Source organism: Leopardus geoffroyi, chromosome B3 (genome assembly GCF_018350155.1).
Source record: "Leopardus geoffroyi isolate Oge1 chromosome B3, O.geoffroyi_Oge1_pat1.0, whole genome shotgun sequence".
Taxonomy (NCBI): Eukaryota; Metazoa; Chordata; class Mammalia; order Carnivora; family Felidae; genus Leopardus; species Leopardus geoffroyi.
The window spans coordinates 38,299,219-38,316,129 of record NC_059337.1 but is presented as its reverse complement, the minus strand read 5'-3'; the positions used below and the strand labels follow the sequence as shown (position 1 = coordinate 38,316,129).

The window sequence follows — 16,911 nt, the reverse complement described above, 5'->3', positions numbered from 1 at the left end:
CTGTGTATGATTATTTGATTAATACTGGTCTTGTCCATTGGACTGGAAGCTCCACAGGAGCAGGGAGCACTCTGCGGTCTGTTTCACGGTGACCTCTTATCCCTCACCGCCGTGTCTCTAGCGCCACACAATAGTAGGAGCTCATAAAAATATTTGTTAGATAAAGGATGGTATGAATGGGATTGCCTCGCCTGCCTGCTACCAGAGGTCACCTTCAGGAGCCTTCTACCTCCCCACCTCACCCTTGTCTGACAGCGCATTCCTGGGCTCCCAGCTGTGCTGTCCTGTCACCTTGATCCACCTTTCTCGTCATACAGATCACCTGGAGGTTTTATAAAGAGGAAGATTTGGATTTAGCAGGTTGGGGAAGCCTCTGAGATTCTTCCTTTTTAACAAACTTCTGTGGACCCGTGCTACTTGTCCAGGGGCCACACTTTGGCCTGGCCTGAGAGGTGGGGGCACCAGGTCACAGCTGCTCTGAGGCCACGTCACCACAGAAGACCTTGTTTGAGCTGGGACAGGGTGCTGTTGTTAGTGGTGTTTGGCCCGGCCAGGCTGGGGACAGTTGCAGGACTGGGCCCGGTGTGGGGCTGCAGGCTCCGTTCCTGCTGAGCGTATGCACCACCGCTCAGGCCTGGGCTCTGAACTAGGAGAGCACTGTGGACGGTGACACCCAGGTGACACCTCCCAATGGCCCTCAAACTGAAAACGATTCCTGAGAAGTTGGCAGTTTAGAGTCTTGCAACTTAAAATTCCCTTTAATTTCTCTCTCTCCCTCCTTGCCTCATCACAAATGCCAACTAAAAGGGAGAGGGACTCTTCTTGCTTTCTGACATGTGGGGGATTTGCTGTGTGAGTGTTGGGAGGGGTTAGCCGTGGCCTAACTTGGTCACTTAACAGCATCCCTGTGGCTCATGCACGTGTGGACCTAAAGAGCCCCAGTGATCTTGCTCAGCCCTGGCCCCATCTGCACACCTCGGTCTGGCCCGTGGGCCTTTGCAAGTGCCATTCCCTTCACATGGGGGGTTGAGGGCTGGAGGACTCATCCCGGGGCCTGCTGTAGTCAAGGTGCCCCCTGCCAAGCCAGGGAGGCCTCTGGCCTTCCTTGGTGGACGTCTGTGTTTCCCTCCTGGGATTGCTCCCAGCCCTGACAGAGACTCTCTGATGTCTGGCCCATGAGGCTCAGAGAGATGAGGGCAGAGGAGAGAGCCCTGAGGCTCTGCAGACCAATCTCGATCTTGGGGAGAAGGCACACCAAATCCACTTCACTGTTGGTTTTCACCTTTCCCCATCCCGGCAGGTCCCTGGATGGCCGACTGCAGGTGTCCCATCGGAAGGGGCTCCCCCATGTCATCTACTGCCGCCTGTGGCGATGGCCTGACCTCCACAGCCACCATGAGCTGCGGGCCATGGAGCTATGCGAGTTCGCCTTCAACATGAAGAAGGACGAGGTCTGCGTGAATCCCTACCACTATCAGAGGGTAGAGACCCCAGGTAGGCACCGCCTCACCCTCTCCCTGGGTCTGCAGTGACCTACGTGTCCTCTCCATCCCCTCCCCGCCTCCTCTCCCCTTTCCCTGTCCAGGTGGGAGGTGAGGAGGGTGTGGCACTTGGAGGGCTTTGGTGCCACCCTGGCCTTGACGCCGATCTGCCTCTGCTCTTCTGGACAGTTCTACCTCCTGTGCTGGTGCCACGACACACAGAGATCCCGGCCGAGTTCCCCCCGCTGGACGACTACAGCCATTCCATCCCCGAGAACACTAACTTCCCCGCGGGCATCGAGCCCCAGAGCAATATTCCAGGTAGGCACAGGGGTGCGCAGTGGCACGCAGGGGCACCGGCAGTCCTCACGCCAGTCCCCCTGCAGCTCTCTTGGCTGTCCTGGGCCGCCCTGTCCCCCCTCCGCACACGGCGCTGGCCCGAGGGCCCCTGACTCAGAACCGCACACCCGTTGGGAGAGGACCCGTGGCCTTGGCTCCCCGCTCAGTAATGATGCTTTTCTTGGCACGGAGGAGCGGCGGCGTGACCCTTCCGCCCGGCCTCGGTGCCGTCATTTATTTTGGAAGCGGAAATAGCAATGCTGTGTTTCTCTCACCGCCCTCGCGGCCGGGGCTGGAGTTTGGGCAGGATCCCCGACGGGCTGGGGGCCTGCAGAGCAGTGGGGGAGCCGAGGGCCGGGCAGCCGGTGCGGAGAATGGCCCTTCAGTAAGTAAGCCTGGTGGGGGTTTCAGCCTGGGTGGGGGCTGAGGCCCAAGCGGGAGTTTTGACTGACTGCACGGGGAGAAGCCGGCTCAGCTGTCAGAGTGCAGATGTTTTTAGAAGCCCTTCATTTACATGCAAATAATGTGTGAATCACCAGCACGCAGGGCGTCCAGGAAAACTGCTTGGCTGAGCTTGGGCTGGTCACAGCGGCAGGAATCCTGCCTGCCTTTCAGAGCGCTCTGACTTGGACAAGCCTCTCACCCTGAGTGAGTTCACTGTGCTGAGGTTGACTGTAGGCCTGTGCATGGGGCAGAGCCTACGGAGAGACCCCTTTACAGGCCCAGCCTCTTCCAGGTCCTTCACAGGGGGCGCTGGCCCCTAGGGGTAGGTCACCGTGTTCACTGCGCAAACGTTAGAGAGCTAAGTCACCGTCTGGGGTCATTCAGAGAAACAGATCATGGTTGCTGCTGCCATTGAACTTGAAGCCCACTGGGGAAGCCAAGATGTCCAATAGAGGAGTGACAATGAACAGGGTACCTGTGCAGGAGTAGATTAGCAGAGCCAAAGGGCAGCGTGAGGCAATTGCCCTTCAGAGGACAGAGGTGGGTGAGGCTCAGGCAAGTCCCCAGCCTCCCTGGAGGGGCGGGCTTACACTTGACCTTCTAGGGTGGGTAGAAGTTAGCCTGGCAGCAGCTCTAGGAACAGGTGTTTCGGTCTTAGGCTTCAGGATGGCATGAACAAAGGTGGTCACAATCCAGCTGAGGAGACGGGGGTCGAAGGGCATGAGGCCAGCTGGATTGAGGAGCTGGTGCCCTTGCTCAGAGGCCCGCAGCGCCTCCAGCACCTGCTGCTGGCAGAGTGGTGTGGACGTGTGACGGGTTTGCAGCAGGTGTCTCCGAGCTGAACCGTGCAGGCCCCGTAATGAACCACCTTCCTTCTGATTCCCAGAAACCCCACCCCCTGGCTACCTGAGTGAAGATGGAGAGACCAGTGACCACCAGATGAACCACAGCATGGATGCAGGTCAGAGTCTTGATCCTCGCTGAGTGCCTGCCCTCCCCCTGTCCCTCTGCCCGGCATTTATGAAGCAACAACTAGGTGCCAGATGCCGTCCCAGGCACTGGGGAGAGAGGAGCCTGAGCTGCTCAGTTTGTGAGGACGACGACCAGCAGTCACTGTGCCGTCTCATATATGCCTTGATGGAGGATGCCATGTGGCAGTGGGCACAGGGGAGGGCCACCTACCCCAGCCTGGGGAGGAGGTGTTGGGAGCAGAACGGTACCTCACAGGGTAGGTTTTTCTTGAGTCAAGTCTTGGGGATGGGTAGGTGTTGACCAGGCCGTCAGGCAGAGAGGATATGCTAGGTAGGGTCATGGGCATGGGCCAGATAGCCTGGTGCGTTCTGGTGACAGTGAGAGCTCTGTGTGGCTGGGGAGTGGCGAGAGACAGGAGGAGTGTCCCTCAAGGTTTCACTGTGGCCAAGAGCCACTGCAGGCTTTAAGCAGAATCTCCACCTTGGTGAGAGCTTGGCAGTGGGGTGATGGGTGGGCTTGATCACCTGACACAGCTTAGGAGGAAAGGCTGAATGGAGGCGGGCAGGGTCTCTGCCAGTGGAGGCCCCCGAAACGTCTATTTTTGTGTAGTGACCAAACGTCATCTATGTATTCCCGCCGCGAGGGACCCAGCCCAGTTGTCTCCAGCCACGTCTCCAGATGTTCCCGCGTCATTTGTTACGGGACCAAATTGGCTCCAAACCGGTGGCTCCTTGAATGGAACCCCAGCTGCCACATAGAATGTGCGCGGCGCTGTGCGTGGTTGGGTGAGGAGGAGGAGGGGGCCGAGCAGATGGTCCATCCCAAAGATCGCGGGCATGCCTCGTCCACACGGAGCCCGCCCGCCCTTGCACACGGCCCAAAAGAGAGTGTGCGGGTCCTGAAAGAGGCACACGAGGGAGACTTGCATGTTCGTTGTAAGCGTGGCTGCTTGATACCCGGCGTGGGCGTCGTGGCGCTTTGGGGTGTGGCACACACCCCCGGGAGTGGCTGACGGCGCGCCCTGGGCTGCGGTGTGTCACAGGCCTTCCTGCAGTCCATGCCAAGCGACGGCTGCAAGCCTGCAGCTCTGGGATGTGGCACGGGAAGCAGGCCAGCTAAGCAGCGTCTTTCCAGATGCTGCATTGCTTCTAACTCCTTTTCTCTTCCCTCCCTGCTCTTCTTTCTGTGTGTAGAATGATTAGCACTGTCAAAGCAGGGCCAAAGGACAGGGTCCGAGTACAGAACGAGCAGCCAGCCACCCTTCCACCATCCTCAGCGCGCGCCTCTTCCCCCCTCCCTGCCTTCCTTTCTGTCCCACCCTCTCTGTCATCTCTTCTTTCTTCCTCTCCTCCCGTCAGTGTACCTGCAGGGCCCTGCCGTGGACGTCCGTGATGTGTCAAAAGTAGACGTTGGGCTCTGTGGACCCCCAGTCTCTTGGGGGGGGGGGGTGTCTTCTTCTGCGCCTCGGCTTTTCACTCAAAGTTGTCCATTTGGAAACAAGTCCAGCTGCTTCTCTGCCAGCTGAGATGTGATAGTGTCTCAGTTGGGGTCCGAGGATCCCCTTGTCCGGCCCTGGGTCTCCCCTAACACACATGCGTGCCCTTCCAGACCAGTGAGATGGTCCCACAGCCTTCCTGGGCCTTCTCGATTTGGGCTGCCACAAAACAGGAAACCAGCATTTATTGAGTGCCTGCTGTGTACCAGTCATGGTGCAGCCATTTGTCTATGCACGATCACGCTTCATTTCTACAAATCACACAATAGATGGCATTATCCCCATTTTACACCTGAAGGGAAATAAAAATCAAGGCTCGAGGAGGTTAGACCACTTTGCTGAAATCCCATCGCTGATACGCTGGTGACACGCCTGGACTCTGTGGCCAGGTTGGAAGCTGTCTTCCACGACTCTTCCACATCCCCTGATGTGCTGGGTTCTGGGGGAGGAAGAGAAGCCTGTGGCTCATCCCTCACCCTCAAGGAGGTTACAGCTGAGTTGGGGAGCAGGAACAGACCCTCATAAACAAGGCACATATGCGCCCATCCTGCAGGGCTGTTACTACAGAAATAGCTGCAGCCCTCTTGGGTCCAGGGACAAAGGGATGAGCCAACTTGCTCTGTGGAACGGCACTGTTTGTTTTTTTTTTTTTTCTTTTGAAAGCAGATGCCATGTGGTTTTCTTTTTCTCCTGAGAGGGAGGGCTGGAGAGAAGGTAGCCGGGCAGGAAGAATTGGGTAGGTTTGGACACATCCCCATGAGCAGCCTCATGTATTGCCTCAAACGTCAGTCTAGTTGCAGAGTTGTAGGGTTTCTGAGGCAGCTGGGTGAGTTTCCTGAGACCTGGGGAAAGGGCTAGATTGGTATTTGAAGGGGCCTTCTGGGGAGCTGTGGCCCTACCTGTGTGGGAGGGGAGGCCTTCGTCGCCTGGGCCTTCTCTGTCCGCCTCGTTTTCCTGGGGCCATAGCTTCCAGGGAGCTCTGTGCCCTGTGCTGTGGGTCTGGTCCGGATCCTCACACCATCAAGTTGTGGGAGAGACCTCTGAGGTTAGCCGCTCATCTCTTTGTTCCACAGGTGAAGACTGGGGCCCAGGGAGAGAAAGCAGGGCAGGGACATGGGATCAGACCTCCTCCTGGGCTTTGGAGGCTCAGCCCAGGGTTTTCTGCCTGCTGTGTTGAGCTGCCCCATCTTGATGCATGTGTTCAGTAATTTGGTGCTCTAAGCCAAGAATGTTCTGTTCGTTCTCACGACTCTGTCTCACCTCACAGGTTCTCCAAACCTATCCCCGAATCCGATGTCCCCAGCGCACAACAATTTGGGTAAGTATCTCTTCATCCGTAGGATTGTAACCCCCTCTAGCTGCAGCCCTGGCTGGTGGCTGGTGGGGGGATGAGGCCCTGAAGGTGAGGCTCTCCCCACCCCTCACCATCAGCTCAGCCCAGCCCATCAGGTTTCTGGTTACAGCGATTCTGGGGTCACCCACAGAATGGGGAAACCCGAGAAGAGTGGTGGCAGGAAAAGCAATGTACCGGGTTTGTATGTCCCCTGGGTGGCAGTCAGACGTGAGTGAATGAAAATCCCCCAAACCTTGTGCTCAGGAGATGAGACTCTGTGGTCAGCCAAGCATATGTGTGTGGTTTGACACAAAGCCACGGGCGAGCAGTGCAGACTCCAGCCCTGACTTCTGCCGGTTTGTTGCACGATACACTTCTCTGGATTTTATCTGAGTATTTCATCTAATCATCATGTACTTTTAATTTAAAACAGCAAGATACAAGGGAATTGGGGGGGGGGGAAGCAAAATTGCCCATTATTCCCCACCCACGCACACGGGTGTTCTTTTGTCACAGTCCTCCTGATGTTTGTGGATCAGGCATATATATTTGTGCCTTGCCAATGGAGACTACAGTGTCCATCCGTGTTTCTCATTCTTCTCCTTGTTGTTTTGTAAGTGCATTTCCATATTTAGATGCCTCCTTTATCATCTCGCATTGTCTCACGATGTTTTAGAGCAGCTGGCCCATCATTTCCATGACCATCCCTCAGTTGTTGGATTTCTGGGCGGGTTGTTCTGAGATTCGCTTCTCTACTCCAGGAACGCGCTTGGGCTCCAGCGTGGGGCCCGCTGAAGTGCTGCGAACAATTGAAATATCCATTTCATTTTTATTGAAGGGAATTTTTTATGTGCTGGTCTGGTAGTCTTAGAAAAATGTGAGTTTGATTTTGTTTTGGCCTTTACTGCTGGGGTTCAATTTGTGGCTCAGGAAGAGAAAGCGTTAATATCCAAGCTTGGCGAATCAGAGGGGGTTGGCCTGGCTTTTGTTCCCAGTTGCTTCCAGTCCTTGACTGATAGCATCAGATGAAGAAAATCATTTGGAACGTTGGGAGATGCCTGAAAACCCTTTAATACAGGCTGACAAGTGGGCAGTGTGAGATGTGACTTCGGGAGAATCTGTTTTAACATCTTTGTAAGATAATATCACTGTGAGTCTTGGGCTGTGCAGAGGGAAGGTCAAATTCCTGATGTGAGAGGACCAATTGAGTTATTAAAAACAAACTCTGAAGGCTAGAAGCTGTGTTAACACTTGAAAAATTAAAGGCCAGGACTGTGAACTTGACTCTGGGTTTCCAGCTTTTGAGGCTGGCTGGTTTAGATTTAATTTTTGAGCTGTTTTCCCAACCGTGGCCAAGGCAGCACCATCAGTCGACAGACTCTGGGGCAGGCCTTTGCCTTTGAAGCCACACTGCCTGACTCCATGGTTCAGAACGAAAGTTGGCCCAAGTGGTAGCTTGCTATGAATTCCTTTCTAGATTGTGTGAACCAGGATGACAGGATGGTTTTTGATCTTGGACTTGAGGCAAAGGTGTCCCATTGACCCAATTCTTCCTCCCTGCTGTGTCCCCTTCCTCAGGCCCCTTGTCTGAGGGTTGAGGATTCTTAGGTCATTTCTTCCAAAGGAAGGAACAGCCCTCAAGCCTGGCGGGCAGAGAGTGGGTGCCGGTCTGCTGGGAGCACCTGAGTGGGGCAACAAGTCAGCTGACGAGTCAGGGTTAGGACTCATGCTGAGACACCAGTGTTTCTCCTCTGCTTGCCCAGGCCCCTGGTACCTGCCTCTCACCCCCACCTCCACCCATTCAAAACTGCTGGCTTCATCCTGGCCCCCAAAATCTTACAGGCTCCTGGCATCCTAGCTGGAAGGAGACAGATGATGGTGATGATGATGGCAAACATTTCTTGAGAACTTACTATTTACTGAGTATTGTGTAGAGTGTTTCCTGCCTGTGAACTCAGTCTTCATAACAAGTGTGTAAGGTAGCAGCGTTGGAATTTTTCGCTTTCCCGACTAGGAAGCCAAGAAACAGACTGGTTACCTAACTCATGCCGAGTCTCACAGTTAGTAGACGGAGAGGCTTTGAACTCAGACCTTCGGGCCCCAGAGCATGTGCGCTCATCTGTGGCAGGACCCGCTCCCCTATCACCATGTCCTGCTCAGAAGAATGAAGCTTCGGAAGGGTACTTGTTAACTTGTAGTTGAGGGCACTTGTCAGGTTGAGGACCCCCAAGTAGGAGCCCTGCCTGCCTGTCTCTTTCTTCCTCATTGATTCCCCAGGCACTTCCTACCGGTCATCTGAGTACCAGTCCAGGTGGGGGGATTTGAAGAGGAATCATGGGTCCTGCCATCAAGATGCTTATGGCCTTGTGGGGATAAATAAGGCAGGCATCAGTGTAATTCTAAAACAAGTAGGTGCAGACTGAGGGTTCAAAGGAGGCATTGATGGCATTCCAGTGGGGACATGCCTCCAGGCTTGCCAGCATCCGCTGTGTAATTAATTCATGCAAGCAGCTTTTCTGAGTTCCTAGCAAGTACCGATGCTGGGGGTCTGGAGCTGGGGAGGACACGTGGGCACACACGGTCTGATGGAGTGGCTGGAAGGGTCTACGTCCACCTGAGATGCAGTGTGCCAGGTGCCAAGAGAGCAGGCACAGGAGAGGAACTGTGTATAGGCCAACGAGGAAAGTGCTGGAAGGGGTAGGACTTTAGAGTTGCGGTTGTGTGTGAGTGGGACCTGGAAGGACCGGTGGGATACTGTGAGGATGAGAAGGAGGGAAGGACATTGCAGATAGAGGGAAGGGCATGAAAGGACAGGGAGAGCTCAGAGGATGGCTGGTGTTGTGGTTGGTTGGGATGAGGGGGGCAGATGAGGCTGAGAAGACTCCTGGGGGCACTGAGAAAAGAGCCCTGAATGCCACACTTATTGATTCCCTTCTTGCCTACAGAATGAAGGCTTTGGGGGAAGAGTGGTTGGTTATCTGATGACTGTTTCAAAAAGATTAACCTGGCCACTGTATGGAATTTAAAGTCTAAGGGAAATGGCTGGTGTCCAAAGGAAAAAAAAAAAAACCCAAAACTAAAAACAAAACAAAATAAAAAAGCCACCCCTTAGGAAGCTGTTAAACCAAAGGAGGCTGCCATGAACCCTTGGGAGAAATGGTGGTGGGGCTGGGAGGGGCGTTGAGAGGGAGCCATGGGCCTGAATGAGCAGGTGCTTATCAACTAGCTTTAACTGGCAAGAGACCGGATACCTAGGAGATGGGATGGGCTTGGGCTGGAAGAGGACAGTGAGTTTGCCTATGCTTAACTGTGTCCAGGAGGCAGCTGGGCAGTCAGGAGAGAGGTCGGGGCCAGACGTGCAGATTTGGAAGCCATTAGCCTGTGTGAGAGCCCTTTGCAAAGCAGAGTTGGAGAGGCAGGGTTTGTCATCACAGGAGTTTGGAAAGCCTGCGCTGTAGACCCCTGGGGCCTCCGGGGCGCCCACATGGTAAGGCCTCTGAGCAGTCCTGCAGAAAGGAGGCCTGTTGGGTTGAACATTTTGCCCACGGATCCAACCGCTGTCAGAACTCTGCTCTTCTGACCTGTCGGCCATCTCTGTAGGATGGCCCCCTGGAAACACTGGCAAAGGTTCAGCTGAAGTCCTGGCAGTGGATGCACCAGGAGAGGGAAAGCCAACTCAAGAAGGAAAGAAGGCCAGAGAGGGGTTGAGGGGGACCCCCCCAGGAGGGAGGAGGGAGGGGAAGAGGCTGAGGTTCACGTTGGAGGGCTGGGCCCAGCCAGGAGGCCAGCGGGCAGGCCGTAAGGAGAGGCCTTGAAGTGACACACAGAGTTAAGAGGAGTATGTGGGGGGGGCCGAAGTTGGTCAGAGGTGGGTGCGGGGAAAATAAAAGGCGAGATGACCACAGAGGAGGATGGGGGACATCTCAGGACATCTGATTATTTGCTGCAAAGAAATTACGCAGGAAGAGAGCAGAGGACATCTGGCTCGTTCTTTTTCCCTCCCCACACCCAGGCAAGAGATTGTGCCTCCCTCCGCTGTGAGACCGCTGCTGGCCTTACAGGGAGGGGCCCAGAGGAGTGACTGACTGCTAGCCAGCTCAGCTTCTCGTCAGAGGCAGGCTCTGGGGAGACCCAGCGGCTCTGGCTTGCAGGGAAGGGACGTGAGCAGGTGATGTTCCTGTCACTACACATCATGCTAGATGAGTCACCTGGGATTTCCTAAGCATTTAAGTCCAGGATTGGGCCAAATGGAGGGGAAGGAGGAGGGAAGCATAAAGAGGAAAAAGATAATGAGCTGGACCCTGAGGGTAAGTCGTTCTTGCTTTAAAGTGAACATTTGGGGAGGGGCCTTGACCAAGAGGAAAGAGGTACCAGGCAGTGCCCTGGGGCAGTGGCTGGACTGGAGATTGAGGAGGTGATGGTTTCCAGAGTGCCTCTTGTAGAAGGTGTCTTCCTCTCCTGCTAGGAGCGAGGGGCAGGGTGGTGGGGGCAGTGGGGAGACGCCTCAGCCTCCTGGGGCACCTGGGGAAAATAAACATTGAAAAAGATTTTTTAAAACAAAATTTTTAATGTTTATTTTAGAGAGAGAGCTAGAGCATGAGTGGGGATACAGAGAGAGACAGAATCTGAAGCAGGCTTCAGGCTCTGAGCTGTCGGCACAGAGCCTGACGTGGGGCTTGAACCCACAAACCTCAAGGTCATGACTTGAACTGAAGTTGGATGCTGAACCAACTGAGCCACCCAGGTGTCCCTAAAAAATTTTATTTAAGAAATCACAGCATCCTAATGGCAGGAAGTCAGCTTCCAGCCAGAAGATGTGACCCTTAGACTTTGCCACTGCTCTTGGCTGCAGTGAACTGATCCAAGGCTGAAAGAGCGGTGGCTTCTTTCTGTGCTGTGCATACCTCGTTTTGTCGTTCTCCTCCTTAATGAGCTAGGTTGAAATTGGGGTCCCGGGTGCCAGGACCCAGCCATCTTGGGCCCACAGGAACTAACCCTCAGAAACCCCAACTAATAAGGGCCGACCGTGTACAGAGGGGCAAGTGAAGTCTTCACGGCCACGTAAGCTGGGGCTGAAAGGTTGAGCCTGGGCTGGTGAGGATCAGGCAGCCCAGGCAGAGGGAACAGTGAGGACTGGGGATGGGAGTGTGGCATCTCTGGGATAGGAGCTCAGGCTCCTTCCACAGGTGAGGGCCCAGACGAAGGCAGTGCATTCACGTTTTGACCTTTAGCCTTGTGGCTTCGGCGCCCCGGCCTTTGCCTGCTCCCTGCTTTTCATAGTAGAAAGGTAATTCCTGCCCCCCTCATCTGTCCCCCCTCCTCCTTTTCCTTTACCGGATTTGGATCTCTCGCACATGTTTTTAATAGGCATCCTTTAATCCAAGTCTTGCCTTCTGGGTTTTATTCTGTTTTCTTTTCCTTAAACAAAACAGAAAGCCCATGCCAGCTTGGAATAGGGCTTAAAACCGAAGCCAGTCAGTGCCGTTAGTCTGGCAAGGGGCCAGTCGTGAATTAAGTACCCCATGCCACTCGAGAAGTCTGGCCGATCCCACACTGGTGGGGGCAGGGGGCTGAGAATGCCAGGAGCAGGAGGTTTCCAACACCTCTGCTGCAGGAAGAGTGATCAGCATAGACTCAGTCTGGCTGGGAGCAGGGCTATTTGAAGGGAAGGCCTTGGACATTGTTGTCTGCCACTCCGGGTGTGCTGAGTCTTGGGCCTGGAGAAACGAAACCACTGTCGTGGAGGCAAATCCCTTTATCCCTTGGAGTCATCCTCCCAGAGGAGTCTTTGAGTGGCAATATCTTCGAGTCCTTTTCAAGAAGCAGCCTTATGCAAAATTGCTTCTGCATCTGTTGGAAAACTCTTCAAATTAAGGCTGGCTGGCTTGATGGATGTGGGAGGAGAGGTTGCCACCTGGCAGATTTTTGTTCAAGATTTAGTGCCAGGAGAAGCTTTGATTCCCCTGCAGAACTGGTAAGCATTGTCTGTGCATAACCAGAGCCATACAGCATATTCTCCCTTTTTGCCTTGTCTGCTAGGAAGCTCAGAGCCAAGTTTAGTGCTCTCTGGGTCCCGATTATAATGTTATCTTTTCCAGGGTCCTTTTTATTTCTCTTGTACTTAATCATGGTGTGGCTAAGTCATTTGGTGGGGGGGGGGGGGGGGGGAAAGAGGGCATATGTTTAAAAAGAGTTTGCCACTCAAGGCAGAACCCAGAAGTGGTGACCATACATTTTGGTCTGTAGCTCTTCTTGCAGAAGTGCCTTGAGGAAGCAGCTGAGAGGTGACAGGAGGGACAGAGGTGAAAGGCAGAGCTAGATTTTTGTTGTCTGCAGAGAAGAGTAAATGCCTAGCCGGGGTGCTGCTCCAGGTCAGTCCTGCTCCTGAACATAGGCCAGCTCGGCCGAACAGCACTCTGTAAAATGGCACCCTTCAGACTTTGCCTTGGCCTGACTGCACTGCTCCCCCACTAAACTAGCATCTTCTTAATTATGTGTCAGGCTTCTGAGTCCAGTGTTTTCCACCACACTGTCCAGTGTGTTTCTGCAAGCTACAGGGATGTTTGGATAAGGGCTCAGATCTGCTTGGGGGGCCCTCTTGGGTGAGGACCCCCAACCCCCTCTCTGATTCCGAGATGCCTCAAAGCCCACATTTCTCCACAGTGGTCCTGGCACCACGTTACCCAGTGGGTGGCCTGTGGCTTTTCTTCTTTTGATGGGTAGGCTGTGCCAGTGTTCCTGGGAGCCAAGCTCGCTCTCTTCCGTCTGGACTAAGCCAGAGGGTGCTAGACAAGGCTTTATAATTTGGGGTGAGGTCTCTTCTGTACTTCGCTGGGGAAGCCAGGGCCAGCCCAGACCAGCCACAGCTGCCTCTTTCGGCTGACCCATGCCAGACGCACAGTGACCTAGAGTGTCTGCACCAGACGTCTTCCAGTAAAGCTGAAGGCACTGTCCAGACCGGGGAGGTTGGCACAGCGAGGTCAGCCGAACCTGCCCCCGGGCAGTGGTGGTCAGCAGCCCTTCCTCAGTACCTCTTGGCCTTGTCACAGGACCCAACCCCTTGGAGTGCTTGGATTGCACTTGGATTTCCTAGGCATTTTTTTTTTTTTTTTTTTTTTTTTTAGGTTTCCAAAGCAACATAGCTCACATTTTAGTGACCACATTGTTTAGAATATAGCTTATCTCAGTGGAATGTCGAAGCATCGAGCGCAGCCAGAGCCGGATGTGACCGCTGTGGCTCAACCCATCCTCGGGGGCACAGGCCACAGGCCATGGTCGCTCTTGCTGCAGTCACTCCTCCGTTCCCCGTTAAAAGTAGCTCAGATCCCCTGCCTTCCTTGCTTCCTTCCCTCTATCCTGGGAAGAGAGGAAAGGGGCGAGGACACTTTGCCTTCCCTGCAGTGGAGGTCGGCACAGGAGCAGGGTGTTCTCAGGTTCACGTACACGATCAGTTCGATATTGGCAGCACCATTTATCGAGCGCTTGACGTGGGCCCGGCGCCTCATGTGATTTCTCCCAATCTGTTTGCAGACAGCACCCAGTGGTAAAGAGGTTTCTCCACCTGGTGGCTGCAGGGGGAGATGTGGAGGCTGAAACCTAGAGCTGGACTGGTTCGCTGATAGTCACACGGCTGGTCCACGCCAGAGCAGAGAGTGAGTTCTGGTCTGCCTGGCTTCAAAGCTGGAGCTCCGTGACCTGGTTAAACATCCAAGGGAGTGGTTTTCAACCAGGGACTCCTTTGCCCCTTCAAAGACAGCCGGCAGTGCCTGGGGCCATTTGTTACTGTCACAGCTTGGGAGGGGGAGATGTGTGTGTGCTACCCGCATTAAGTGGATAGACACCGACCAGGGAGGCTACTGAACGTCTTGTGACCTACAACGCCCCCCTCCCTCATCCCAGGCGAAGAATTATTTGGCCCACACTTTCTGGGTGTGTGTTGAATGCAGGGATGTTACGGGTCTGCACCTCCTCCCACGTGTGGTAGGTGTTCCCTTTACCTTCGAAAAGGGGTCACCGGCATTGACCCCACAAGTAGATCTGGGCCCTTTGCCCTGCAGGGGGCTCCCAGGCCCCTCCCAGAACAGCTTCTGAGTTTTGTCTCTTGTTCTTCCCACACTTCTAAAGGTCTGGTGAGCAGAGATCCCAGTGGGTTCTCATTCCAGGAAGCGGCTCGGCAGGCAGTGAGCTGGGGTCCCTGGCCAGTGCTGAGACCTGGCACAGTGAGCCTTTCCTGTCTGTCCCTCACACCAGCTCCCACAGACGCACCCTGAGTAACCACGTGCCCCCAAATATGAGAGCCAGAGCGAGTGATCTGGCTAGAGGTCCAAGGGGAGGAGTGAGAAGGGACAGGAGACTCACCAGTTCTCCGACAAGGGGGTGGATTCAAGTAGGCAGCGAGAGAGCTATGGTACGATGCTCCAGCCCACGCGGGAGCAGCGCGGTGCAGGGGGGTGGCCGGAAGAGGCTGGACAGGAGTGCCGGGGAGTCCTGTTAGGATGTCGTGGCACTGACGCCAGGGAGGAAGGATGGGGGCCTGGCCCAGGGCTAAGCACGGACTTGCTGAGGGACACAGGGGGAGGACAGGGTGCCTGGGCAGGTGTGGACCAGGTGACAGGTGCCACAGGTGCCAGGGTGCCTGCCACAGGTGACAGGAGGGCTAGGGAGTCACAGGAAAGGTGATGCGGGATCATGTGAGGGAGAACCTCTAAAGAGAACCAACTCCTCTCAAGATGGCAGTTTTGCTCTGAGGAGCCCTTGGTTGAGACCACAGACTGACAGCTAGGACAAATTGAGAATTTCTCTTAGGTGAGCCTGGGTCTTAGCCACCCCTCCAGACAGCACCTGGGTATGTGCAGAAGATCGTTTCTGTAATAAGAGACGCAGACCCGGTTCACCATGTAGACAGCACCTGGTGTCTGTGTGGTCACACCTGGCACCCGTGGAACCCCCTTGGCTGCCCCAGCCTTTTCCTTTCATGGGCTTGGATCCTGACTTGCTGCCCCACAGGCTAGGAGTGTCCAAGACTGGGCAGAGCCGAGAGCCCTTCTGGAGGCAGAGATCACTGTGGGTTGTTTCAGAAGAAAGGCTGGGAGGTGGCCGGGTAGGGTGATGTGGCACGCCGGGCCTGCCCGGTGGGCTTTCCCAGGTGTGGGATGATGCCTGGCCCTCTGGGGGTTTGTCCAGCGCCTCCTTGGAGACTGTTCCACCCAAGGCCAGCCAGGCAGGACAGGACCTTTATGAGCTCAAAACTAAATGAAAGTGGCATGTTTTTCCAAACACTGGAGGATTTTTTTTTTTTATCCCACTGGATTCTGCAAGTTTAATATCCTACAAGGCACAAGGGCAGAGGATTGTAACACCCTCTGAGAGGCAGAGAAACCGTCTTACGGAGCACCCAGGGGACCTCATTGAGGAGTGTGCGACCCGGGGGCTCCTGACCCAGTCGCCTGATGTGTCTTCCCAGACCTGCAGCCTGTCACCTACTGCGAGCCAGCCTTCTGGTGCTCCATTTCCTACTACGAGCTGAACCAGCGCGTCGGGGAGACCTTCCACGCCTCCCAGCCCTCCATGACCGTGGACGGCTTCACCGACCCCTCCAACTCGGAGCGCTTCTGCCTGGGACTGCTCTCCAATGTCAACAGGAACGCGGCTGTGGAGCTCACACGGAGGCATATCGGTAAGGATGCCACGTTTCCCCGCGGACCCCTGCCGTGGCCCCAGCAGCCACAGTGCAGAACCCACCAACCGGCACTGTGCCGCACCTCCGGGGAGCCTGGAGAGGATGCGCTCCCCCAGTCCGCCCCCAAACTCTGTATGGCTTTGTTTAGGGGCCAGATGGGAAGAGTTCCCGGTGTTTGGTCATTCGTATTCAGAGACATAGATTATGTCTGAAAATGTGAAAGCCACAGAGGAAAGCATTCACTTAAGGGAGGGGGCAAGAATGGGGAATCTATGAGAAGGGCGCATCTGCAACCCTCTTCATAAACGTACCTCGTGATTGTTGGATAGGTAGATGGGGTCAGTCTTGATGGGAGTGAGCTTTTCTTTGTTCATTTCCCATATGATTATTCTAGGCCACCAGAACAACACTGGTGCTGATATTCTGCCTTCGAACACCCAGAACATAATAAAAGACGGTTTCTAGAGGAAGAAGGCATGTGTATGCCCCTTGGTTTGCTCATAAAATTATCATGCTAAGGATGTTTGTAATTCTGTGATCCCGAGTCACTCAGAAGTCCACGGAGATGGTATAGTAGGGAATTCTCAGTCCAGAGCCCCCAGGGTTGGCAGACAGGCTCCAGGGCTAGGGTAGGGTGGCGGGGGGTCTGGTCCTAAGTGAACCGGAGCACCCTTGATCTTGTCTGTATTATATCTTGGGCTTTCACAGAAGATTTCATTTGAAGAGAGGATTTTATGGTTAAGAAGAGTTTGGAAGCCATGGGTGTGGGCCCATGTGCTCATTTTCCAGGCAATAACCTGATGCCCAAGGAAGAGCAGAGCCTTGCAGAGGCTACACAGTGAGTGTGACACTGCCAGTGACAAACAGTCCCCTGCCACTGAGCCCACATCCTTCCCAGGCAGCCTCCCCATGTGTTTTACTTTTAAAAAGATACTGATCCTGGGAGGCATACATCATTGTTTACTTATTCTCTTTGTACTTTTCTCTATTTAAAAAAAAATAACATCTTATTTTTGAGAGAGAGAGTGTGTGTGAGTGGGGAAGAGGCAGAGGGAGAGGGAGACACAGAATCCGAAGCAGGTTCCAGGCTCTGAGCTGTCAGCCCAGAGCCCGATGCGGGGCTTGAACCCACAAACCGTCAGATTGTGACCTGAGCTGAAGTCGGATG

General features: G+C 54.6%; 1 protein-coding gene across 5 annotated transcripts in view; it reads left to right on the top strand.

Moving 5' to 3' along the window:
* The window catches only part of SMAD3 (SMAD family member 3), a 118,712-nt gene that overhangs the window by 90,768 nt on the left and 11,033 nt on the right, over positions 1–16,911 (top strand). For 4 of the 5 annotated variants that reach the window (XR_006704602.1, XM_045449338.1, XM_045449339.1 and 1 more), the window contains exons 2-6: positions 1,301–1,494; positions 1,671–1,802; positions 3,151–3,225; positions 5,999–6,049; positions 15,528–15,740. Coding sequence is in view for 4 of the 5 variants with exons in the window: in XM_045449338.1 (XP_045305294.1) it covers positions 1,301–1,494; positions 1,671–1,802; positions 3,151–3,225; positions 5,999–6,049; positions 15,528–15,740 (665 nt within the window). In the remaining variant the exon portion in view is untranslated. Of the gene's footprint in view, positions 1–1,300; positions 1,495–1,670; positions 1,803–2,081; positions 2,206–3,150; positions 3,226–5,998; positions 6,050–15,527; positions 15,741–16,911 lie in introns of those variants that run through there. The other variant, XM_045449341.1, reaches the window with a different exon arrangement.